The sequence below is a fragment of the Merops nubicus genome, unplaced genomic scaffold (assembly GCF_000691845.1).
Source record: "Merops nubicus isolate BGI_N331 unplaced genomic scaffold, ASM69184v1 scaffold20943, whole genome shotgun sequence".
Taxonomy (NCBI): Eukaryota; Metazoa; Chordata; class Aves; order Coraciiformes; family Meropidae; genus Merops; species Merops nubicus.
In genome coordinates this window covers 6,140-31,830 of record NW_008598517.1, presented here as the reverse complement: position 1 = coordinate 31,830, position 25,691 = coordinate 6,140, and the positions used below count along the sequence as shown (strand labels likewise).

The following is a 25,691-nucleotide window of genomic DNA, read 5'->3' as shown; positions in this document are numbered from 1 at the left end:
TTAGGAAAGGGTGAGTCAAAGCCAGAGCAGTGTCTCTGCATTATCAACCATTCATGGATTTTCTTTTATGAACTAATCCCATTACTTTTATTAACACAGAGAGACTTCCAGCACTCACAGTACACGATAACAAGAACTTGCACAGTTTGACTGCATGTTGTGTGAATCATCAGCATCTTTTGTTCTGTATCAGCCATTTGTGTGTTTCATTTGAAGGAAGGGAGTATTCAAGTCCTCTTCACCCTCTGGCAAAGTAAAAAACATCAAGAGCACTAGCATTTCCTCCTTTCAAAAGAATAATAAAGCTACACAAAGATAAAAGTATTAAAAGAGTATTAAACCTCACAGAGTCAGTGATTTCTGAAGTTATGTTAGAAAGATTATTGCTTTTACATATAGTTTATTCAACACTTTGAGAATGCTTTCAGGCAGTCAAAGCAACCATGGTAAAGAGTCCATATTTCAAAGAGCAGAATCAATCACATTAAAAATCAGGATTGATAATCAGCATGTTGTTGGCAGACAACTAGCTTCATACAAAATACATTTTGAAAATGCAGCAGCTGTCCTGTCTCCTGGAAGCTGAAAGTGCTGACAGCAGTTAGAATTTCCATCTCTCTCTAAGAAAAAAGGAGTATCTCAGTTAACAGAAATAAAGCAGTCAAACCACCTCACTTTTTCACCCTTACAGTGAGCATGACCATGTCTACCTTTGCCTGCACCTTCCAGTCTGAACACTGCATGCACTCTGGAATGGTGAGAGAAATGGAGCACAGAGTTTGTTTACAGGAGCTGGCAAACACATCTGAAGTGGATCCAAGGATAAACTAAAATGTGCTCCATAGCCTTGCTGTTCCCTTAACAAAACCAAAATCACTCATCAGATTCTTGAAGAAGTGAAATGGAAGCCCCTGCAGCCTGGCAGCAGGAAGCACAGCAGCTCTCACACACAGCACCTGCTGCCCTTCCCATTTTCTGTCCCACGTGTGTTCCTTGCTTACACCTATCACACTCAAAGCTCCACAGACACCAGTCCCCCTTCTGAGAAGGATGGCTCGCTGCCTCTTCACGTTGGGTGGGTCTGTTATAAACATAAACATTGTACATTAAAGATGAAATAGCTAAAGGTGAAGCTTGCCACCTTCACACATTGCAGTGAGGGTCTCCCAGCTGAAGAAGCTCAGTGTGGATCCTGACTGGCTCCACAGCAGGGACACAAAGCGACGGACGAGTAGTGCTGGCGGTTCAGAGTTGTGTGTGGAGGAGACTAGAGCCTCCACCTCAAACCTAACACAAGCTCCTGTGCTGTCCTACACATGTTTTGCCTAGGAAAAAATACACTGTAGGTGTTCACCAGTGAGGCTGTAATTAACCCCAGCTTTGTTAAACTCTTGCCTTGCTGGGTGATGGCAGGAGTCAGCAGAGCAGGCACCCGAGAGATGAGACATCTTTGGAGGTACACAGCAGATACTGCACGCCTGGGAGGAGCATCCAGCTGGATGTAATGGTTGCACTTGAGCTCTGTTTGTATTTCTATAGCACTCCCTAATACATAGTTTAAATCATTAAAGCAAAGAAATGAAGAGTCTCAGGTGCCATGTGGTGAAAAAAAAACCCAGTTATTTCCTAATTTGAGATTCGTTATTTCCAACTTTATCCTTTTAAGAATAATGGTAATATCAGTCAGCATAAGCTAAAGATTTATTACTTTTAATGTAACAGAGGCAGTGAATGCTTATGCTATTACCTGTCATCTATTTGAGTGCTGCAGAAAATATGGCATTACTATAATGAAATAATGGATAAGCAATGCAAAACCTGCACTGAAAGACTTTGTTCCACTGTAGCAAAAATTATTATAGAACAAAGATCATTAAATATGGTCCCAAATACTTTATTTTTTTTTGTGGCGGTAGCTTTTATTATTCCTGGTAGATTTATTTGCATTCACTATTTGCTTTTAAGGTACTTCTGTGCCTCATTATTTCTCCAGAGTTTCCTTTGTTTCTCTAGAAAAGTGTGCCTTAAAAATAGTAATACAGAATACTGCAAAGGCAAACCAGTTGTAAAGCCTGATAATACACTGAAAGAAAGATTAAATTAGACCACCAAGTGTCTTAGAGTAGAACAGAAAAAAAACCAGAACGCCATGGTATTTCTTCCCATGTGGAAATTATTCTTAGAAAGCAGTCATAATTATGCTAGGGGAGGAAAGGAGCTTTACCCTGTCATCCAGTGGAGCAGAAAGCAGCAGTGCAATTGCATTTTATCAGCAGTAATCCTCCTATTAAAGCAGCTGAATTCTGCATACACAAAATAACACTCCTGATGATTACACTGCTGTTAAGTCATGTGGCTTTAGGCTTTCACTTTCTGGCGACTGGGTGCTAGGCAGTTTTATTGCTTTCTAATTTTTCCAGAGACTAGAGACCAATTATTACTTAAAAATAAGCCAATCATCTCTCCTGCTACAAGATGACTAGCAGCAGAAGTTAAATTATAGAGAACATCACTGCCCCCAATACATTAATTTCTGTCACTCTGTCACTGTAAAAATTTACAGCAGATATAATCTCTTTGAAGGGGGATCAAGTCATAGAAAGTATGAGCCTAGTTTTAAATAGAATTTTAATTTTAATGAAAGCTTCAGGGAATGATGTTTATGCTGCTTATCTTTCATACCTGGTGATTAAGTTAATTTATACTTAATGGAAGAGGATATTTCTAATCCCCAGACAGGCTCAACATCTGTCTGTGACTATGTTTTTGGAAGCCTTAAGCTGCTTGTGATTGATGTAATAAAACCAGGATCCTGCAGAATTGACACCTGAAGGGTCTCTCTAAAAGGGAAAAATGTTATTTTTCTGCTCAATGCCTGTGCTCGAGTCAAGCCAAAATCCCAAGCACTTAATTTTGCTGTCCCTTAAAACCTGCACTGCACTCCCTTACCATTATTATGTGACTACAAACAGGCAAAAGAGCAAACACTTCTTGGGTGTGGTTATGATCTAATACTCATACTCACATGCAGTACCTGAGAACACACAACTTTCTGATGACATAAAGCTGAGGATGATTAAATAAAGCTCAGTCAAAAAAAAAAAAGATAAATAATACCCATTTTTCCTTCACTTCTCATTCCACGTCTGTTTAAGACTAAATGCTAGCAAAAGAATTGCATTTACCTTGTAGTTACAACAGGAAAAAAAATAGTATTGAACAGTAAACACCCTGCTAAGAAAAGATACCTGAAGCTACTCTTGAGACTGAAAAGAATATGATACCCTCTTTCAAGCAGTATCATCTCATTTTTAGTACCTAGAAATATCTAAAAATCATGCAGAAAAAAAAGGCTTCCATTGGAATTTCAAATCATGTTAGACTTCAGCTGACTTTCTTCAGTGCTCCCCCCAAATCATGCATCCAAGTCAGTGAAACCTGCTGCCTGAGACACTTCAGTCACACAGTTACTTCAGTCTGTCAGCAGAGCAGAATGGGGGGTGCTTTGTCCAAACTAACTGTGCCAGACTCGGGGTTCCATGTCACAGTGCAGTGACTGAATGCTCTGCATCAGATGAGAACATGGAAGTGAGCTGTGGTGTTTCTCCTAACGACACGGGGCAATCAGATCACTAAATTTGCTCTAGAATTCACAACTGCACCAGCATTGACCACTATTTGCTACAAGTTCTCCCGTTTTTAATTGTGACATCTAAATACCCTGCAAATAAATAATTCTTAGAAGGCAAGTGCATGTGAGAGCTCTCCACTGGTACTCGGAGACATAATCCATGCCTATGCATTCATTTATTCCATTTTACCACTGCCTTAATAAAACACTGTTATGTGGCCCAGGAGCCCTACTCCACAGAACTTGCTTCTTGTCTTAGTAAGGTGATGTACCTTAGTATGCCCTTGGCAGATCGATTTGTTATAACATCACCTAGGTTGCAGGAAATCTTATTTTTGTAAATCAATTTGTTCATGGGCTGTGCCATTCCTGGCAGAACATGAAGTGCATGCTGCAGCTCAGCAACTGCATGAAGAATTGCATGAAGAAGTCACAAAGATGTAGCTGGGAACCAAGACAAAGTATCCAAGGCTCAGTCCTTAGATTTCATGCAATCAAAACTATCAGTTGGTTGGAGTTTTAGGTACAACTAATATACAGATTGTAAAGACAGGTAGGAAATGAGATATTTTTATAGCTTATACAAAGAGATACACAGGCATTCTGTATATACAGACATATATACAACAAATACTGACTATTTACACTACAATTTATAGTAAATACTTGTACACTATTTTATGAAAACTATCTGGTGGGAAGTAATTTACTATCAGAAAGATTACAGAAAATGAGAAGTTTCTGGAGTTCACATTATAGGCCAACTGGAAAAATGAATGTAAAAGCAGAGTTGGTTCTATGAAGTATAAATATCCCTTCAAGAAGGTAAAAGGGAAAAAAAAATCAAATTAAATAAACATATATCCTTAAACAAGGCAATTAAGCTAACATTCTGAAAATCCAATTTCATTCAAGACATACTTAACTGGAGGTTAATAACAGAAATTGTGCCATATACAAATGCCATGGAACAACTAGAATACTGAAGAGTGCAGCTGAAACACTCCTGCAGGAAGCCACGACACCACCCAGGAACAAGATTATGTTAGCAAGCTATGGGGTAAGTAGAGGTGAAGATTATTTTGCTGATAGCAGCTCAGCTAAACTGATTAGCATATTGAAGTGTCAGGAAAACACCAATCTGCACTCAAGTGTAACTACTAATCACCCTCTCTGTATGAACACACAAATTCAGTGAAGCCCCTTGGACAGACAAGGCAGATGCTGCCTCTGCTCCATACTTCAAGCCAGAGAGGGGGGAAAAAAATAGTGTCTTTAAGTTCAGAACACAACAGCTTTCTTGTATTGAAAACTGAAGAGAAAATTACAGCAAATCCAAAGAAAGAAGATGTAGTACTAGCTCTTCAAAACGTACTCTAAAAAATTAAACTGTTTCCTTAAGAAAGAAAACAATGGGTCATTTTTTTTCCTCTTCTTTGCACTAGACAGGCTGTGATGGGATCTAGAGAATGAGTACAGAAGATAGAGAATAAACTTTCTTTCTTTCTATGTATAAGGAACAAATTAGATTTCAATTAAATCAATTTTATAAGCAGAAAGTTACTTCTTTATGTGGAGTGGTGCTGAACAGCCCATTTTCCAGTTAGACAGCACACTGAGCTGTGTTCTCCTCTGCCCTGGTATGCTCCTCAGTGGATTCACCAGGCACAAATACATTAGTTCAGCTTTTACTACATGACAGTTTTTCAATTTAAGAGTTAGTCCAGATTAACACTCTTAAAATGTATTGCCCTTTCAGAGCTGGATGTGTGCCTAGATCACTGAGGCAGAGAAGCCCAAAACAACCTCAGTCAAGTACTGAAAATTAGTTGGAAATTAAGCCCTTGTTCAACAAAAACACTAACCCCTTCCAGGCTGAAGCCTTGAAGCTACATACCAGAAGCCCTGAACAGTGGCAATAACCTAAGGACTTAACAATAAGGAACCAACAAGGACTTTTCTGCCATATCAGTTTTGCCAGTCACTTACCTCTGAGGTAAAACAAAAAGGTGAATGGCAGTAACAGCTACGGTAATTTCACTCTCTCAAAGGCAGAGAGAACTTACTCCACAAAACACTTAGGTAAGCACTTAAGTACCTGATGAATAAAGTCAAAATTGCTATTTATTTTACATCCTAGCCAATGTAACCTGAGCAAATTTCTCACCATGCTCAATGTGAATTTTCACTGTTTTCAGCACTGCTGGCTGCAGCAAACATCTCTATGCAACAAAGCTCCCAGGGAGGCTTTGAAGTATTGCTGAGTTTATGTTTAAAATAAACAAACAAACAACCCCACAAAACAACACAAACCAAGCTTGCTTTGTTAGAATTCAGTCCAAGCAAAAGCACACATCAACATGTGTTTGGACTTGATGATCTTGTACATGTAAATGCTACAGCAGAGTTTGACATATTAGAATGTTTGTAAAGTTCAGATTTTATGGAAAAACTCTTGACAGGTCACACTAGTCAGCTAATTTCTAATCCTTCCTCTGTTGCTCACTAGGAATTTTAGAGAGCAAAAAGAAAGAAAAGAGATGTCAATAAGAACATAATTAGAATATCTGCACCTCAACACATTGTAATTCAAGTCTAATTGGACAAACTAGTCTCCATTTGCAATTTGGTAACATAAACCCAGACTTGGTTTCTCACTGGAGCTCAGGGCACTGCAGCATGCCAATTACTGCAAAAGCATCCTATGGGTTTGGACCAATTAATTTCACAGTGCTGAAAATGAAACCTTTCAAAATTCTGCAACACATATCAATTCTTGTCCATTAAATTTTTTAAATGAACTGGGCCTGTCATTACTTGCTTATTTAGTATATTCTAAGCACTTCCAGCTGTCCCTCAATATGGGGTCACTTCAAGAGACTCAAAATAAGACTGAATTCACTCCATGGAAGTTAAAATACAGTTTTTACCTTCAAGGCATTAGTGCTTAGAATATAAGATAGGAACAAACAGACCAACCTGCAAAACTGGCCCATGAATAACAGCACTTTTGCAGTGGTGAAGGTTAAAGTGGGAATAACTGTAAATTCATCTGTTATCAAGCAGGGGGTTGTTTAGTGCTGTCTTTGTGTGCATTCCAATGATGTTCCACAAGTTCTCCATTTTATTAGCAGAGTAAAAACGAGAAGAAAGACGAAAAAACACCATCAAAGCATGACACTGAGAAAAACCCTGTTTAAAATCCCAGTATCCTGGATATTCAAACAGCACACCAGGCACCAAGTCATGATACTGTACAAAAAATGCAACGACTCTAAGCACTCTGTAGGGGAGAAGGTAAAAGGTAAAGAGATCAGTAATGACAGTCAGGTTGGCAAAATGTGAAGAATGCTTTGTAAATCTTAGTAACCACCAGGGATGTTTACTAAAGCATGAAGAATTGGACCTAAAGTCTTCCAGAGAAGAAAACTGAAGCTTTTCTGTAATATTCTTACAGAACAACAATACATAAAATGACCTTGTATACTACTAAGCATAATAAAAGGCCATATCCTGGACACACTACTCATGTAGAAGGGCTGGCAATGCACAGGGAAGCAAGGCATCACCCTCTTTGCACAGAATGAAATGGTAGCAGAAGGAAAATGTTTTGTCTAAAGGTCACTGAGCAAACTGGCTGAATCAGGAAGAGAAATTACACCTTTTATGTCCTAGTCTGGAGTTATTTTCACAAAATCAACTTTTCCTGTAATGGTTTGATAGAGAAAAATGTTGAATTACTGAATTCCTACTGTATCTATGGCTAGGGACATGGTTTTAGTTATTTTTGAAGAAACATTACTATTGCTCATGTATTTATGCATTTTTACTCATTAAAACATCACATGTAATTACATGAGAAATAGAGCCACTTATAAACTAAAGACCTGACCTTCTGTCAACAGGTTTTATTTTCTTTTCTATGTTAGGACTGCTGCCACAGCACATTCAAATTATTTGGCACTTTTCTGCACTCAGCATTATATTTTGTTTTATATAGTAAACACTCTTATGGCACTTTTCTCTAAGTGGCTCTTAAAACCAATGCTCAACTCTTCTGTGAGTCAAGCACCACCAGATCCTTCCTTCATGGAGGGACAGCAAACACTGTAGTTCATAGAATTTCCAACAGGGCCTGTCCTGATCAATAGGAGAAAGGTTAAAAGCTCTTAAGGACAAAGTAGATAAATAATTGGAAAAGCAAGAGCAGAAAGCAAAGATCAAGGCACCTATAGCACCTGCTTCACAAAACTGAACAGAGCAGTTGAGGTTAGTTCTTGAGCAGGATGAGAAATTGCAGTGGAAATAAATACTCTCCCACTACAGAAAAACAAAGTTAACATTTTGCTAATCTGAGCTGAAGTAACATTGACAACCATCCCATTTCAGAGTCTCCCTCACATGTCTACCTCATCAAAAGCCGCCTGGGCTAATCCAACAGACAAGAATTGATACTGAAGCTGGCAGATTGCCTGATGAAGGAATAAACCAAAAAGCCCTCTAGGAAAGAGAAAGGGTCTAATCCAATGTGCTTTCAAAGGGCTTTGGCAGAATGATCCTGAATATGAATGCTAGGTCATTTTGACTGATGGAGAAAAAAATTGTGTCAGCCTCCAGAATGAACCAGAGGAGAAAGATCAATCTCAAGAAAGCCACACATATGAATTTATACACTCTTGGGCAGAAATAAGGCTTGGAATGAAGAGGTGGTGCTTGAGAAGCATTTGAATAGCTGAAAACCTGACCAGACTGCCAAGTGATAGGAAAAGAATACAGCAATCAACCTAAAGCTCTAGCAGTCAGCTCACACAATCAATTAGCAAATGGAAACCAAAACACCAATACTACCACAGCAAGTTTTATTAGGTGCTTATTTTTATAAGCACTAAACTCATCCCATGTAATGCAAAAGGCACTGACAACCCTGAGTAATAAATCCCTGCAGAACAGTTACTCACAGAAGCAGAAGCTAAGATACAAGACTCAAGAGGAGTCTTTCTTTCCTGTTCAGTGATAGCTGCAACACCAGGATTCTCCCATCCACCCTCTCTACGTGTTTGTGCACTGAACTTCTGACCCTCTTAAACCACTCCTGTCACACAATCATAACTTTACAACATGTATAGTGAGATAAACAGAGCAATCAATGGCAAGAATGACTTTACAATCATCAAAGTCTAGGATAATCATACTCTCGAGACATTTTAGCACAGTGTATTTTCCTATTTCCAGTAAACATGACACAAACCTCAGGAGAGATTATGAAACTGAATAAAAAAAAAAGAAATCTGGAAAATAAATGGAATACAGCTGCACAAGTAATTTCCTTACTTACTTTCTTCCTTTAGCACAGTACAAAACTGCTCCTCAGTATCAAGAAATTAAGAACAGCATTAGGATTTGGAAAATGTCTTTGAAGCAGAGAAGAGAAACATTTCTGAAAGGCCACGTTCCTCTTGCCTGTAGTGGCAAAGGCTGGACCCAAGGGTCACTGGCACAGCAGGAGACACCTCCCACAGAAGCTGCCACTTCAACATAAATTACATTTAAGACACAGAGTACATCAGTAGAATGCCCAGAAATGAATTCAGCTTTCATGTAATACAGATCACGTATTCTCCTCTAGAAACTATTAATTTTGCCCTGTATCAGAGAAAGAAACCATTTAAAGTGAGAAAGACATTTAATCTACACATTAGAAAAAAAATGAAGCATCTTATTTGGTGCAAGAAAAGAGTAAGATCTTCTGTGTAATAAGTTCTACAAAACCTTGACTGGAATTTCTTCCTGACTACCTAACACTTAGAGATAAGAAGTCAAACTGACACACATTAATATTTAGAGGGTGTTCTCTGAACAGAATGACATTAGCCAGTGTTTGTATGCTGATCTTGCAAAAATTTGAGACAGACCACATTGGGGTTCCTCCTGCTCAGAAAATTAGTTAATCATATTTGACATTTGCTAGAGCCACAGAATCCAGAAGAGAATCATCCCTGACATATTTTTAAGAAGAAGAAAAAAAATAATCAGTACCTCACAAATTTCAAGGCTGAATTCAAATAGAGGAACACTGAAGTGGTATGGACAGAGAACAGCATCCAAGAAAAGATAAACTCACAATGAAACAGTAACACCATAATTGGTAATAAAACAAAACCACACATTTTTGTGGGCACAATCAATCGATTGGTTTTGTCACAGACATAGATTAAATTACATTCAGTTTCTGAAGTATTTAAATTCTTTCTTCTGTCAATGGCTATTTCAATGCTGAATAAAAGTCATCATATTACTTAGGGAGCTGCACCTTCATCTCTAGCAAATAAAAAAGCAGATTTTAATCCATAAGCAATTCATGTTCCTAATGACAAGCAGGTCATAATACTATGCTTTCTTTGTCAAAAGAATAAAACACTTTTTTTCTGTCTTGAAATAAGTAAGAAACTAGGCATGTAAATGCAAGAGATCATACTGGGACACAGAATAAACAACAGCAACAAAAGTATAAAGAAGTCTCTTATTATATCTGGACTAATTAGCATTAAACCACGGCACAAATTTTTGACAGGACAGAAAAGCAGGTCATTAGCATTGATGAGATAATAGAAATGATCTTCTAAGACATTTTGAGCAGACTTGCTCCAAATGATACTCACAGCTTGCAGTTATATCACCAGTCAAATAGTTTAACCTAATGTCCAGGGGAGAAGAGAGTGTTTGCATACAGGACTGAGACTCCTTTCTCCTCCTCAAATCTAATGCAATTTCAAAAATAATAAATTGCTAATAATTAAACACTGAAATATAAACATTTTACTACTATAAAGATTGAAAACTAGGCACAAAAAAGTAGAAGTTTGCAAAGCCTTTTAAAATGGATTTTCTGTTGGAGTCGCAGTACCAACAATGATTTGCATCAGTGATTATCTTAATTAAATGGCTGTTTACATAAGTAACGTTGATTTACTTTAAATGTTGTTCAGCATCATTAGACCATTCATTTAATTGTGCAAATTTCCTTTAGCTGCCATCTTCTCCCACCTTCTTAGGCTGTGAACAGCACCTCTGCTGCAAGTAAATCCAGAGCAAATTTAACACTACACAAACTTTACACGAGTTTCTTTGTGGAAACATGGAGCACAGTCCAACCCTCACCTCATCCTGCTACACATGACAAGGGCTCCACCCCACGCTGGGCAAGGCCAAGCTTTCTGACTGCATTGCCTGTTACAGGCTTGGATCAAAACCCAGACTGTGATTGTTTCCCAGCCCTCCAAAGGGCCACAGGCCACCCCTGCTCTACACGCCGTTTGAGTATGGCAAGTAGGAAACCCTGCATTTCCCCATCTGTTTTTACATTAGATTTCTCACTCAAAGAGGAAAGCTCCCTCCTGATGATACAGTGACCAGATGGCTAATCTGGTACTGAAGGTCTTCACTAGATCATAAATCATAAAAAGAAAAGAGCTACCAGAGTTGAAAAAAAGTTTAAGCTGGAAAAACCATCACAGTTATTCTAAAATTAGCAGTGACAGATGTTCAGAACAGAAATCAAGATTACTGGCCATTGCTACCCCCTGAATTCACTGTTTAGTACTGCTAGGACAAAGTAAGCTTTGTTTGATAATATTTAGTAGATTTACAGAGGAGTTAAAATCCCATCTAGCCAAGAAAACAGCTCAGCCACAAACGACTCTGTTTGTTCCAGCATGTTGTCAGCCTGGATGACTGCAACAATCTCCTCAAGCCTTAAAAATCCACGAGAACAATACTGCCACACAGACAAAATCAAAGAGTTATTACCTTCCAGTGTACTTTATTAAAGATTTTAACACACAAAGTAACAAAGTAATGCACAGGAGGGGAATCTGAGGCTCTGAGTCTGACATCCAGCTGCACCCCACAGAGCAGTACGTGGCCCCAGAGCTCCCTGTTAATTGTTGCTTGGAAACTCTGCTGTGGCAGGACTCTGGCTGCAAGTGCACTAACACAGAGCATCTGGAAGCTGCAAGGAAATGAATGCATCAGAGCAAGACATTAACCTTTATGGGGATACCTACTGCAGTCAGGATCTTGATGTCTAGAATAGGCCTTCTGTGTAGGAGGTCTGAGTTTTTCCTCAATGGTGATTTAAAACAACCTTTGTATGCATTTAAAGTTTCTGTTTAAACACGTTACATGCACAAAATATTAAGCACATACCTCAGCACTTAAACGTCCGGGACAAATTCTTAGAACTTGGAAAAGCTTAGTCATACTCTGGAACAATAGCCACTAAGTATATTTAAGTATTTTCATTTGAACTTGTATCACTGCAGACTTTCAAAGACTTCTTATTGGCAGTGCCAAGCCAATTACTAGTGATTGGTGCATGGAAAGACCAGAATTGTGTTGGAAAAATTGAGAGACATGTACCATGATAAACTGATCTTAATAAATTTAACTTTTATTTCAGTATTATACATCACATGAAAGGAAGAAAGAAAACAAAAATCAAAACTCCATAAAGACAAGGAAAAATTAAACTAAAAAAAAAAAAAATTTCTGAGCCATTAATCTTTCCTGATAATGAAGTACTTCAGGATGACTTCTAAAACTCACTTTAATTTAGATGCTTCATTTATTCTAATCTGGGAGATAATTAGAGGGAAAGCAAATCCATCTCCACAGCAGAGTATTTACCTGAGATGCAGCTCAGACTTCTCAGTAATCACCCTGTGTGTTCAAACTCATTGTTACGTGCAGCATTAAAACTTTACTTAATGTCCATTACTTAATTAACATCAAAACTAGAGTCTACAAGGCATACTGCTGGTCAGAAAAGGAATTATGTAAGATTCTTTTCCTACTAATAGGCCAAATTTTGCTTGCCCTGCTGCCAGATGCAATTAGACTAGCAAAACTATTACAAGGGATAGGTAAAGAACCGTCCAGCTTTCTATCTCCAGTCAACTACTTAGTAATCATCTTTGTCCTGCAAACAGAGGAACGATGCCTTTTCTCCACAGTTACTGGTAGGAGTGCAACTGTCATGTAAAAGTTCCTGTCTATCCACACAAAAAGTTATCACAATATTGCCCTTTGCAGCAATCAATAGAATTGACTTATGGTGAAGACACACAGATATTCATCAATAAGATGCTTTGTTAACCAGATTATCCCAAAAAAAAAGCTGCATCACTGAAGAATTCTTGCTGTGAAGAGACATTGCTTTATCTCATCACCAGCTAGTCCTGTTATAAATAATCTAGCACTCAAAATGTATCAGGGCAGACTCCTCAGTTAACTGAGTGTGCCACCCAGAGCGGTGTTCTCTGTGAATTCATTGCTAATTAGCATTTGCCTTTTTTCCCTACCTAATATGTAGTTAATGAATGCCTGACATAACTTCAGCATGAAAAAAGGGCATGACTAGTTACATAATTACAGGTTAAAAAATGATCTTTTTTCAGCTCCCTGTGCTGAAGTAATCTTAGAGGTGAAGGTTAAGTACAGGCAACACACAGCAGAGACTGCTTTGCAAGACGTGTGTACACTGACCACAGCAACCTTTCTGTGTGGCACTGCCTCTGAAAGAACTGCTTCATTTTATAATAATATTGCAATAATACAGAATCTTTAAGTATTACCACTCATGTCCTGTTCACAGGGCCCTGTCTACAAAAGGATGGAGAACTTGCACTTGAAATCAGTATGGAACATGAGCAATATATTTGAGGCTGTCAGTAAGCACCAAGAGAAGAATAAAATCAAAATCCTCATATGGAGGCAGGCCTGTAAGCAACAATTTCTAGGCACAAAAATATTTAAAAAAATATCTCCCTTTCATGTCTCCAAGGAACTGCTTAAAACAACGGGTATCATCAAAACCCAAAATATTATTTCTCTTTGCCTGATCCCACCAAAAGCATTTCTGTGCAAGCTGCTTCAGGCAGTTCCTCTCATTTCTAGATCATAGATTTAACTATGTTTATTATCACAGATCAAGGAAGCAATTTCTAAAGACAATATTCATACTTTTCAGCTCCAATGGGACGATTAATTCAGAGTCATTTGTGACTTTCAACCAAATTAATACACAAACTTACATCTCATGACTGTTTTGAATAAAAAAAGAGGCCTCTAACTAAATCTGAGTTACTAAATTGTTTGCACCAGATCTGAATCAAAGGCAAGAGATTCCAGGGGAACTGATACAGCCTGACTCACTATCTGTTTGAAGACCTTTTCCATTCCTTGAGCTACAGCACTTGCATGGCTCCTTCCACTCTTTTTGTACAACACCACCAATTAATATCCCACAAGGTCTTTTGGGAGAATTAACTCTGTGGATGCAAAGGGAGTAGCACAGTTGGGAACTCATTGTCTGGGATGAACTAACATAATCAGAGAAAAAAAATATCTCACTTCTGTAATTATTGCAAGGCACTGGTGCAAAAAAGAAGTTAGTAAACACACTTACTGGGTATCTTTTCTTTTCTTTTTCTGAGGGTCCACCAGGCGAAGAGTGTCTCTGATAACAGCCACTTTCACTTCTTCATCAACAGGGCTTGGGACATTTTCAAATACTCCAGGAGAAAGCTTTAAATTACAAAGTGATACAAATATTTAGCACAGAACTAAGGAGTATTTATACCATATTTGCTCAAACTTCATGCATGTCATATATGTTTTAAATACACAAAGCTAGATTACAAAATACTTCTTAAAGGATACACAAATATCTTAACACTTTCAGTATGATATTACAACAACTTTTGACAAGCTTCTCTAGTAAATTGAAATATTAAAAAACAGATTGTTGCCACTATTACCATTTATATTATGTATACAAACAAGAAAAAATTATTAGCAATCCCCTAAACACAATTAAGTCAGCTGCAGGGGATGATGAATAAATGTATTTATGACAAAGATGATGGAGAGCTTTCACAATTCCAATAAGTCATATTTCCAGTGTATAAGATTAGCAAAGATTTCAAAGAAGAAAATTACAGAAAACCTTGGAGGTTTCATATTACAGACAGCTTTCATCTTTCAAACATGGAAAAAAGACCAGAAGACCAAACCTAAACAATTTCATTCCAGTATCACTACCACGTCGACAGGTCTTACCTCTTGCTCATGTTCTATTCTCATGCTGGGGTTTGCATTTACTTCTAGTAACATGGGCTTCAAGTTTTTCATCAGGAGAATGTCAAACCCTAAAATCTGTGCATAACAAGCAATGTGTTACTTCAGTTCTACTCAGTGTTCTTGTACATAGCACAATGATCATCCCATATGTCAACATTCAGGAGGAAGAAACATTTGAGGGACACAAGAGAATTAACTGATAAACATGCTATAAAGCCAAATAATAGCTGAAACCATTTGTCTTCAGTAATAGTGGCTACTGTCACAATAACCCCAACTCCAAATACTGCATCTGTCAACATGGAATCCTGGCACCTATGACAAGTGGGTCTTAAAACTGCCATCATCATAGCTGCATTAGGAAGCTGCAAAGTTTCATAGTTACACCTAGAAGATGGAAACTGGAGTGAACAGTGTTACTAAGGATTGATCCCCATTGAAAATTCTCCAGGTGTGTTTATGGCCAGCAGTAATATAGGGCAGGGGACTGAGATTCACATGGCAAAACCTGGGTGAGGAGAACCTAAGCTCTGAGCTCACACAATGCTATTCAGTGTAGGCACTACACCCCACCAGTGACCAGCTACATAACTAGAGAAAGATTTTAGAAAAGGAATTAAACATCCAGAAAATGAATCCACATATAGAAATAAGTGCATTCCTGGCAGGAACCACAACCTACCTGGAAGCAAGTTGGCCCAGGCTTTCCTGCTGGTATGTCAGACTGATAGTAAACTTTCAGTTCTGGTGTCAGTGCAATAATTGTTTTAATCACCAGTGAAATTATATCTGACCACAGCTTTTTGATATCAGCTCCTCTGGAAGACAGTCTGCACAGAATGCTTGAAAAAGTCCTCTTGCTGCCAGTGTTCACACTGTCAGAATGGATGAAATTCCCACTATGGATATTTAGTGAGTAGTTGGTTAAGTGCATAAAAACCTGGTGCAAATTCTTCAGAGTGGGTTCCTGATAGGGCTCTGTACAAAATCTAGAAAGTCCATCTTTGGCTATATAAATCTCTAAGGGTTCTAAAGATTTCAGTAAGACATAAAGACGAATATCAAATTTCAGTTTGTCCACAAGAAGTGGTTTGCAAATATATTCCTGGACCACAGCTGGGCGGCTCTGGATGCTTCCTGTGAGCCTGATGTCACTTGGGTCCTTGATGAGGTAGATTCCATCCCCCTGGCACCCTCCATCAGGTTTGACAATGAAAGTGGGTTTCCAGGATGGATCACTGTCTTTCATCATACGAACCTAAAAGGAAAAGAATTACACTGAAAGACACTAACTGGAGGGAGGAAGAAGGGCTGATACTGTGCAAGCCAACAAGTTGCATTCATAACCAACGATAAATAGAAAGAACATGATCACATCACTATCGTAGTAAACACTGTGCAAAAAAGGTAGAAGATAAACAGTGCTGACAAGCACAAAGACAAAAAAAGCATGAGCAGGGAACCACAAGTACAGATACAAGGTCATTTTTTAACAAGGCATTGTATAAATGATCTCAGAAGCTTCTTTTTTATGTTTTGTGCCAATTTACAGAATGAAGTGCTGCATAGCTCATGAGATCTGTTTCATGAGTCACTAATGCATAAGAAACTGCAAAGTTGAACTTTTGTGCTGTATTTTGAACAACAACTGACAAAGATAATTTTTAACCTAAGGAAAGGCACCTCATTTATTAAGGTATAAATGCCAACAAACAGTACTGGAAGAAGGAAAGACAAAGTAAACATTTGGCACTGATAATACCTTCTTCCACCACTGAATATTTTTCACAATCAGATGCCCATTGTCGGTAAAACTAGGAAATATTAAGCCACCTACAGATATTAAGCAAATACGACTTATTTACTAAACAAAACACAGTTTATGCCTCAGTTCCTACCTACAACCACTCCCTAAAATGAAGGGTTTTCTAAACTATACTGGAATTCCCCTCAGGCCTGCCTGACATGCAATTAATTACTGCCTTTCTACCCAGTGCAAGATAAAATTCGATTTCAACAACTCTTCTCTGTGGCTATGACCTGTCTTAGGAAGCTCTGTGTCACAGCACATGACAATTCAGATCCTTTCTCTGGATGTACCTGGTGTGAAAGCAGGAAAGCGAGGGAAGCTGGTGGAGAATTTGATGGCGTTTTGTACCAAATCAAAGCCTTTGGATGAATCTACAAAGCACTCCATGCCTGGCCCATCGCTTCCTCAAGCTAGTGCAGGTGTTCAGTCTCCTTCCAGAGGTTCACCACTGCTCTGCTGGTTCAGTGGCAAACACACTGTGCTCTAGTGTACAAGCTCACCAACAGCCACCACCAACACCTACCAGCATAACACTGTAATATCCAAAACTGCTTAGAAAAGTCACTGCTAAAGATACATCCCACTCCTTGCACAGAGAAATGCTTCCAGTTCACAGATTTCCTAAAAGTTATGTCAAGTTCTCTTTACCACTAACAAGTTAAATTAATAGAATCATTTTGGTAAACATTTTTTCCAAAAGATAACATATTGACAACTGCACTTGCTGTGTATGGGTGATGGGAGATGGCCCCACTAGCCAGGAAATAGCAAGTAAGAAATTTTGACACCTACTAACAATCTTTGAGTATGTGAATAAAGATCATCCAGATAGAAAGAGCAGAAAAAGGGGGGGGGAAGGGAAAAAAGGAAAGGTCAGCAAATTAGTACCTTTCAGTATCAGTTTCTTTCCATTATGTGTAGTCCCTTGCCATGAAAGATCTCTGTTTGCTGAAGTCAACTTCAATACTTTGTAAGAATGTCACTGGAGGACTACTTGACCTATTTCTGTATTGTTTACAGCAGTGTGGACCTCAATACTCCTGCATTCAGGTCTCTTGCTGCTGTACAGATATCCATGCTCTGTACATATACAAGCCATTGTATAGCTATCTAACCCAAGATCTTGAGGTTTTTTTCCACACTGTGCTCTAGATTCTTGGGGTGTAGAAGGGAAATGGTTTACCACAAATCAAAACTCTAACAGCGATGGGGAAGTACCTGTGGTTTGTCAGAACATGATTGTTCCACAGACTCTCAGATGTGGCCTTAGTAAAATGAAACAAAGGTAAATTATAGAGACTAATGGGATTATAAAGAGGTGTCTACATCCCCATACAGACCATGAGAAGAATAAAAAAAAAGGAAGAGTTCTAAAACTCAGATCTAGATCCAAATGCCTCAAATTCGAAAGGCACTTGAATCAGAACTTTCTGTCCAATTGCACTGTAATTTCTACATACTGACATCAGCAACTTGATTTCTGGGGCACGAGCATGGCTTGGCACAATAACAAGCAGTCTTTTATAGAAGCTAGCTTCTTAGAAGCAACATAAATATCTTTGGAGTTTTTGTTTTACAAACCAGTGAGAGTTACATAAAAAAAAAAAAAAGGGAAATGCCCACTTTTCTTTCCTAAAGAATTAGTTATTTTATCAGTGAGAAAATAAGATAATCCCACCTGGAACAGACTGGTAATAGTTGGCAATCCAAAACATCATTATTATAATAAGGTTGTTTTGGCCTTTGAACATGTAAAACTGATGTATTTCCTTTGCAGGGAATGTTTAGAGGCTAATGTCATCCCCAACTGGACAGAGTGAGTCAGAATAAAACATGGCACCCACAGCTAACTGCTGGATCCAGATCTGCACTTCTGTAAGCAGCACACATTCACTCAAAACTGCCTCTCTCTCAAAAAAAAAAAAATCAACGTAATTAGAGAAATTTTTTTACATCAGATAAAAGAGCAATTGCACCATCTAAATTGCCTACAAAGCTCACATTCCCAAGAAGCAAACCTAAACTTTGTGAGCTTCAATGTATTTTATTTCAGGACTAAAAAAAATCAGGAAGACAGTAACTAGGTCACTGTAAGGGCCTGACACATCTGCTGAATATCAGCTCTTTCATGTTACATGCATATCTTCCACTGCCTAAATAAATTTTAGTTTATTTATTACTTTTATAGCAAAAGGAAGAACTGCAGAGATTTAGATGCCTCAATTAGGTTAGAAATGAAATGGAGAAAGAAATTCAGGAAGGATTTACAGTTATCTTAAGATGAATTTTTAAAACTATTCATAAAATATGGCATATTTTACAACATGTAGCAAGGAAAGAATATGAGCCTGTTTAAGCCAGAGAGTTAACACATCTCAGCCTTCAGAAGCACAGAAGGGAAACAGCAGCTACCTGAGGCATGGGCTCACTGAAGACCTGTCTGCTCATGGTAAACCACCAGGACCTGAGTGAGGGAGCCCCTGTAGCTCCCCCAGCTCTGTCCATCTCTGCACATGAAGTCCCTACACCTCTAAATGCAGCAGCACTTCATTCACTAATATTTCAGAGAAAACAAATTGTTAGAGCATGAATTGTAATTTATCAAAATGCAACTATAAAATCAGGTTCCACTGAATAGATGCAGAAGGACTGCAGCTCATGAACTCCTGGCAGGACCAGCACAGGGAGCTGTAACAAAGCACACAGCCAGAGAACACGCAGGATGCAGGCTAACACATGGATCAGCTACTCGTGGAATTCAGAATAGAGCACTTAAAATCTCTTCTTTTTCCAAATGGAGGGATGTCACAGTACAGATCCCTTCTCTTGCATTCACACATTTTATGGCACTCGACCTGCAGCTGCTGTTCTCTCCACTCAGCCAGACACATGCTGAACAAAGTCGGGTGGGCTGGCTTCACACAGGCCTGCAGCTCACCAGCAACAACTGGGGATTGACTTTAAGAAACCTGAGGATACAAGCTGACAAAGGAAAACTAACCAGTTGCCACCGTCAGCCCTGGCACTGCAGAATGAAATACAAAAGGTTAGCACACAGTAAAAGGCTGAGCAACGGTCAGATCGTTGTGATTTTTGGACAACAGCCTCTCCTACAACTGCATTGGGTTGCTGATGCACACAAGAGGCACAGCTCTGCCAGTGACAATGTTCCCAAAGCCTGAAGAGCTTCTGGTTCCATAGGATAGGAACTGGATAGGTCCAGTCATTTATTTCACCAAGAACCACACTGTTAAGAGCCTTCCTAACTACAGCAGAAATTCAACATTAATTATTCAGATGAGGATTTTTCTCATGGACAAGTGTCACACTAACTCTTCTTCAAAATAGGTCACTTTGAGAGATAAAATGCCCCAATGGATATCAGGCTTACATAAACAGTGTGTGCATAAATAGGTCCAAGTAGATCAGCAGGCCTAGGTATGCAAAGCAGCAAAGCAGGATTTATGCCCTAGTCTTTTCACCACTAAAGAATAATCTTCCCCTGACGTGACATTACTCTGCACACTAGAGGAGCTTCTCTGGTTAAAGCCACTGTCCTAGAAAGATGTCTGGCTAATCTTAAACCTCCATGACTAAACATACCCTACTATGACTCTAGCTGCACACACAAAGTGCCAATCATGGTCTGCTAGGGCAGAAAGTAATAAAGAACTCCTATGAAACCAGGCAGGACAAATCTCTCTCCCATTCCCATATCTGTTGTTCATACCCCAGGCTACCTCTGCTCTGCTACAGCAGCACCTTTTCAAAGAAGATAATGCTTCTGGGGACTACTGTAAAAGATGCAACAGCACCCTGCTTTTGGAGTTCTGCATTTTAACAACTATTGCTGTCATACTTAACTCTTTTCGTTTACCTGGAAAGGAAGTCATTTTCTTCATCATTTTCTAGTCCATTTTTTGGTAGCCTAAGTGGCCTGGATATCATTCAGGCCTTCTAGTCCATCAGAATTTACACAGGGCAGATGAAGGCAGGCCATTGGGAAAAGGGGGAATAGTAATCCAGGGTCTGTTTTTCAGCAGATTGTCTTGAAGAAAGCAGATGGGTTCCTGATCTGAAAGCAAATTCCTGACAGTTGTCTTCAGGTTCTCCACAATCCCCTCAACTATGTTCTTTCAAATTCTCATTACGAGGAGGCTTGTCCAGACTTAGAAAATTCAGTCATGTAGGAAAATTAGTTCATATGAAACAAGATATTTCTGTGTACTTAGCTTGACAGAAGGAAATTATCTTTAAAAACACGTTAACTGTTTACAGTAAACAGCAAGAGGACAGTATGATGTCTAATGGTACAAAAATCTGATCCATTTGCAGGTTTGCCTTTCATGAGGAAACACAGGCTGAATTAATATAGTGTTCTGGAAAAAATGCATATAATGGGCTATAAGATTTGACAGCAAAAAGACTACAATATTTATGTCTATGCCTAAGCAGTATCCAAAAGCTGAAAATATGATTAAATCACCAAAAATATGCTGTGCTGGAAATTAGACATTAGAAATCCAAATTAGATTCCTATTAAAAATTAATCATACTAGGCCTATTCATCATACTCACAGACAACACAGAGGGCAGTATGAGAGCAATCAAGGTCCTGGTCTGAATCCCAAGCTAGTTCTTTTTCAGAAATTGGATTTTCCTAATAGAAATAAGTTCCTGGCACATAGATTCCAACAGATTCTTCTCTGTTAGTGATGGAGTGATTACTGTAGCACCCAAGAGATTTGCTTATCTGTAATTCATCTTTTTCTTATGGTCACATGTTAGTACAAAATGTTTTAGAAGATAAAAATAGATGACTATTGAAAATAGATAAATATACATATTTAGAAAACCACATACGAACACATAAACAATAGAAAAGACTGGAGAGCTCCTACTGACAACTCATGAAACTGCAAGTGAAGAGGGTTCTGACCACTTCTGGTTCACAGTGGATTTGGAAGGTTTTGGTTCGTATTTTTCCTTGTTTTGGAGGGGTTACATTACAAACTTGTGTTAAGTAGAACATAAACTCTTACAACATAAAATATAATGTTTGATAACAAGAACTATGCTTCTCTCAAACACAGATGGAAGAACATATGCAAAGGAAACTCCTAGGAGTGTGTTACTGGACATCTGTTATTCTTGGAACAAAACCCGACTCGTTTTCGCTCCAGTAACCGCTGAACCAGAGCAAAGGATTTATTTGCAGTGCCACCTGCTGACAGCGTGTGGGTCTGTGCCTGGAACCTGCTGCACAGCCCACACTGCCACACGCTGCTCGGCTGAGCCAAGCCTGGTAACCCAGCCAGCCACAAGTCCCCAAGAGTCCCCACTAAGAACCCCACTGCACCCTTCCGGCAGCTTACTCCAAGTTATTTGCACTTCTCTGCCTGTCGTTGCTGAAGTGATTCATTTACACTCCTTTTACAAACTGGTTTTACATCTGAAGCAGAAAGGCAGAAGTAGCACTGGGATTTCATTCATTTTCCTGTTACTAGCAGTGCCATGGCAGTGACCCAGCACACTTGAAGAGTATGTATCAAAAGACCTTCAAGGACTTAATTGGATTGTGAGCATGGTAATTATCTAAATAGTAACACATAGTATTTAAGTCTATTCAAGTCCATACCTTTTTCTCTCACTTCTCCAAGCAAAGGATAGTGTAGAATACAAGAATGCACTGGGCAAGTCAGGGTTAAAACAAACACAGTATTTTAAAAAATATTTGTACTAACATAACCAAACATGAACATACAGCATCACTTATTGTCAAGAAGAAAAGCTGAAAAAGAATAGTATTTTATTACATTCTGAATATTTAAACAAAGCAATAGCCTGACAGGAGATTCAAACAGGGAATTATTCAGGAAGATGTGGGTATATTTGACAATGCACAGTACAAAATGCTGTTTTGAAGGATTTGGGTAGCACAGGCAGGATGGACTGAAAAGAATTCTGAGACAATGAACCCAGCGACGTCCTGCACTCCACACACTACTGTACTAGAACCTCCTCAGCCCCTTTAAACTCAGCAGAATATGCAAGGAAAGGGCTCATGGTTCTACCATGGTTAATTTTCAGACACCTCTTTGAGCACTGCAGAGAAACATAGCTGGTTTTGAGTTTATTCTAGAAGGCAACAAAAGCAGTTCATCCAGACTGTGTCTGACCTCGGGCAAATTCAAAGAGGTGTCATCTGCAGCACCCAAGTGTGACTGCAAATCATCTGGTGGGCATAAAAATCCTAGAGAATGACATGGCAACAATATCCAGCAAGTTACACTATTGTGAGAGTCAAAGCCATCTACCTCAGCCACAAAGAGGGGGAATTCTTCTGGCAGAATCCAGGACCGAGGATAGAAGTTATACTCCAGAGGAAACAGATCCTGCATCGTTCGCACTGCCCGGCTCAGGGGGATTTTTCGTACCATCTCTGTCATGCCTGGGAAAAAAACAGACAGTGTCTAAAAGTGGTGACAAATCTGCACTGAAGGCTCTTCCTAAAAGTAAATTGTTGTATCGTTACTCACCCTACTGGTAGGCACTCTAGCCACTGCTTTAGGTAAAGCTGAAAGCCTCTTAAAATTTAAAATATGAGAAAATATTTGTAGCAGTCCTCTGCCATATTTCATATTGTATGTATTACTGTATCATATCAGAAAAAATAATCAAAAAATATAATTCAGGATAATAGCAGGAAAGCTTTAGTCAAATAGTAACTACTGTCTTTGCCATATTTGTGAATTACTGCCCCAGCCTGCCACTGTTCCAGGAAGAGGTAAAAAAAATCACATTTCAACATAATCAACCACTTTGTTTAGTTTGCATTCAAGTAAGCTACCCAGAAAGAATAAGTTATTTTCTAAGCAGTCCAGCTTAGCTGTTTTCCTGCAGCTTTGAATCTCATGCTTGGATCACACCACTTCCAGATCCACGTAAGCTCTGGTAGAAGCTTTTCCCAAAGTCAGGGCATTCAGGGTTACCCCCGTGGGTTTTATATGCTTTCAAGTATTATAGCTCAGCTTGTTCTGCAGCTTCTTTCTCAGTGAGAACATCATCTGTGAGCTTCTTTGCTACACCATCATCAAATTTCCACAAAACCTACAGGAACTCAGTAGTTGGTGACTATAAATCTCTGTTGAGAGCAGCTGATTTTAGCCAGGAGGTTCCAAAGGCACAAGGAGAACAGAAAGTGACAGGGAACACATTTGCTGGAGCCTTACTTCCATCAGGAACACGAATAAAAAGCTATTTTTAAGGAAAATATTCTACGTTTTTCTGAAGACCAAGATTCTTTGAACCTCTCACAAGTAAATAAGAGAAGCATAAAGACCTCTTCAAGAGAAAGAATTTAGTAAAACCCAGTATCAAGTTAGCACAATGTTCTGGAAATCAGGTCTAGTTCTGGAGGACTCTAGTTTTGATTACTGTGCAGACCACTTGTTCACCAACCAGAAGCCAGATCACAGAGAGGGTAACATTCACCTCACACAGATTTAAACCACCAGAAAACTACACCATCCAATACCTGAATGTGAACTTCCCACTGACAGGAGAAAGTCAGGGTAAATAAAGCATAAAGTTCAATATCTGAGGGTTCTTATTCTCACAGCATACTAATAGCAGCAATAAATCTGAAATAAAGGGCTTAGATAAATCAATACCTAAGCTCTTATTTAGAGAGATCTCAACAGGGACTGAACAAGAAAAAAAGGAAGCTTAAAAAAAGTAGAAGAGTCATCATAAAATGAGGGCTGACATGAACCCTTCAATATTAAAAAATCCATTTGAGGAACTGCGCTTTGAGCTTCTCCCTGAGAAAGGCCAGAGTACAAAACAGATTTTTTTCCACTTTGAATCAAAACCAAATCCAAAGATAGAGCACTGTTATGAATGCTAGATAACATACAATTGCATACTTCACTTAAATGATAGCATAACACACTTATTTTCCTGAATTCATACATATGAAGTATTCTTTTCACCAAAGCCGCTTTCTCTCCAAAACAAATTTCAGTTCAGATATTGTTTGAGACACCCATTCTGGATTCTTAACCCCCAAGCAGAAATCACCTACCAAAACCAGGAGGATGCTAAAAATACTATCACCCAATTAGGCAGATAATGCACATTAAAAAAAAAAAAAAAAGTAAACCACAGTAACAGTTAAAATAGTCACATTTTTAAAACACTTGTTTAAGCTAGAAACAGAAGTAAGGTACCTGGAAACTTGTTGACTTGCCCTGAGAATATATCATTATCATGAAATGACACCCCATGCCAATAGATATCGCACGGCAGGCGCCTGCCAAAAGGAAACTGGAAAAAAAGACAGGAGACAAGTTTTGAAGCAATCTGGCAATACCTGTTCATTCCTTACTTATAAACACTCATATTAACCATGAACCATTCAAGAACAGTCTTCTGACTGTCACAAGAAAACACGCTCTATAATTTGGTTGCAAAACTATTTTGATCAGTTGGAGACTCTAAAGCTCCAGGTGTTAACAAACCAGGAAAGCTTTCTGGAAACTAAAAACAAATGCCTGAGAGGCATGAGCTGTGTGGAGAAACTCCGAGCTTGTTATCAACCACAATTAAGGCGTGACTCATTTGTAATTTAAAATATTATTACAGGGAATAAGATTTCATTAAGAAGCACTTAATTCCAGCACACGGGGGCACAGCAACAGCACGTGCTGCAGCTGGGAAGTGAATAAACTCTGACTGACAGTGGTTTGGGCTGGGACATTTTTTTCCTCCCCAGTTTAAGGGCTGGTAAGCAATCATCAAGGGGAAAAAAGCACTAGAGGTGATGGAGGAATTGTCAGCACTGGCAGTTGCTAAATCCACTCCTAGCTTTATAAAGATGGCCATTTAATGCCCAGTCTCTCAGGGGCTGTAGGGGTGCTCCCCCCTGCAGCCTGGTAACCCCCAGCCCCTTCCCAAATCCTTCCCCCTGGCCATGTGCCACCTCCCTGTGCTCCCAGTCTCCCAGGAGCAGGAAACATTTCTACTCCCTAGAACTTTATTCCAGGGAATACATGTAGTCACCAATATTGTTGTAAATTAAGTTGCAACTGCAAAGCATTTCCTGAGCAA

At 38.9% G+C, this 25,691-nt stretch overlaps 1 protein-coding gene across 1 annotated transcript in view; it reads right to left on the bottom strand.

Annotated features, from left to right (window-relative positions):
* Positions 1 to 24,908, bottom strand: part of TTLL11 (tubulin tyrosine ligase-like family, member 11) — a gene marked incomplete at its 5' end in the record, with an annotated part of 35,620 nt that extends 10,712 nt beyond the window's left edge. The window contains 5 exons of the mRNA XM_008937083.1: positions 14,097 to 14,215; positions 14,750 to 14,845; positions 15,453 to 16,028; positions 22,898 to 23,031; positions 24,812 to 24,908. Coding sequence (XP_008935331.1) covers positions 14,097 to 14,215; positions 14,750 to 14,845; positions 15,453 to 16,028; positions 22,898 to 23,031; positions 24,812 to 24,908 — 1,022 coding nt within the window. The remainder of the gene's footprint in view (positions 1 to 14,096; positions 14,216 to 14,749; positions 14,846 to 15,452; positions 16,029 to 22,897; positions 23,032 to 24,811) is intronic.
* Positions 24,909 to 25,691: the final 783 nt, after the last annotated feature.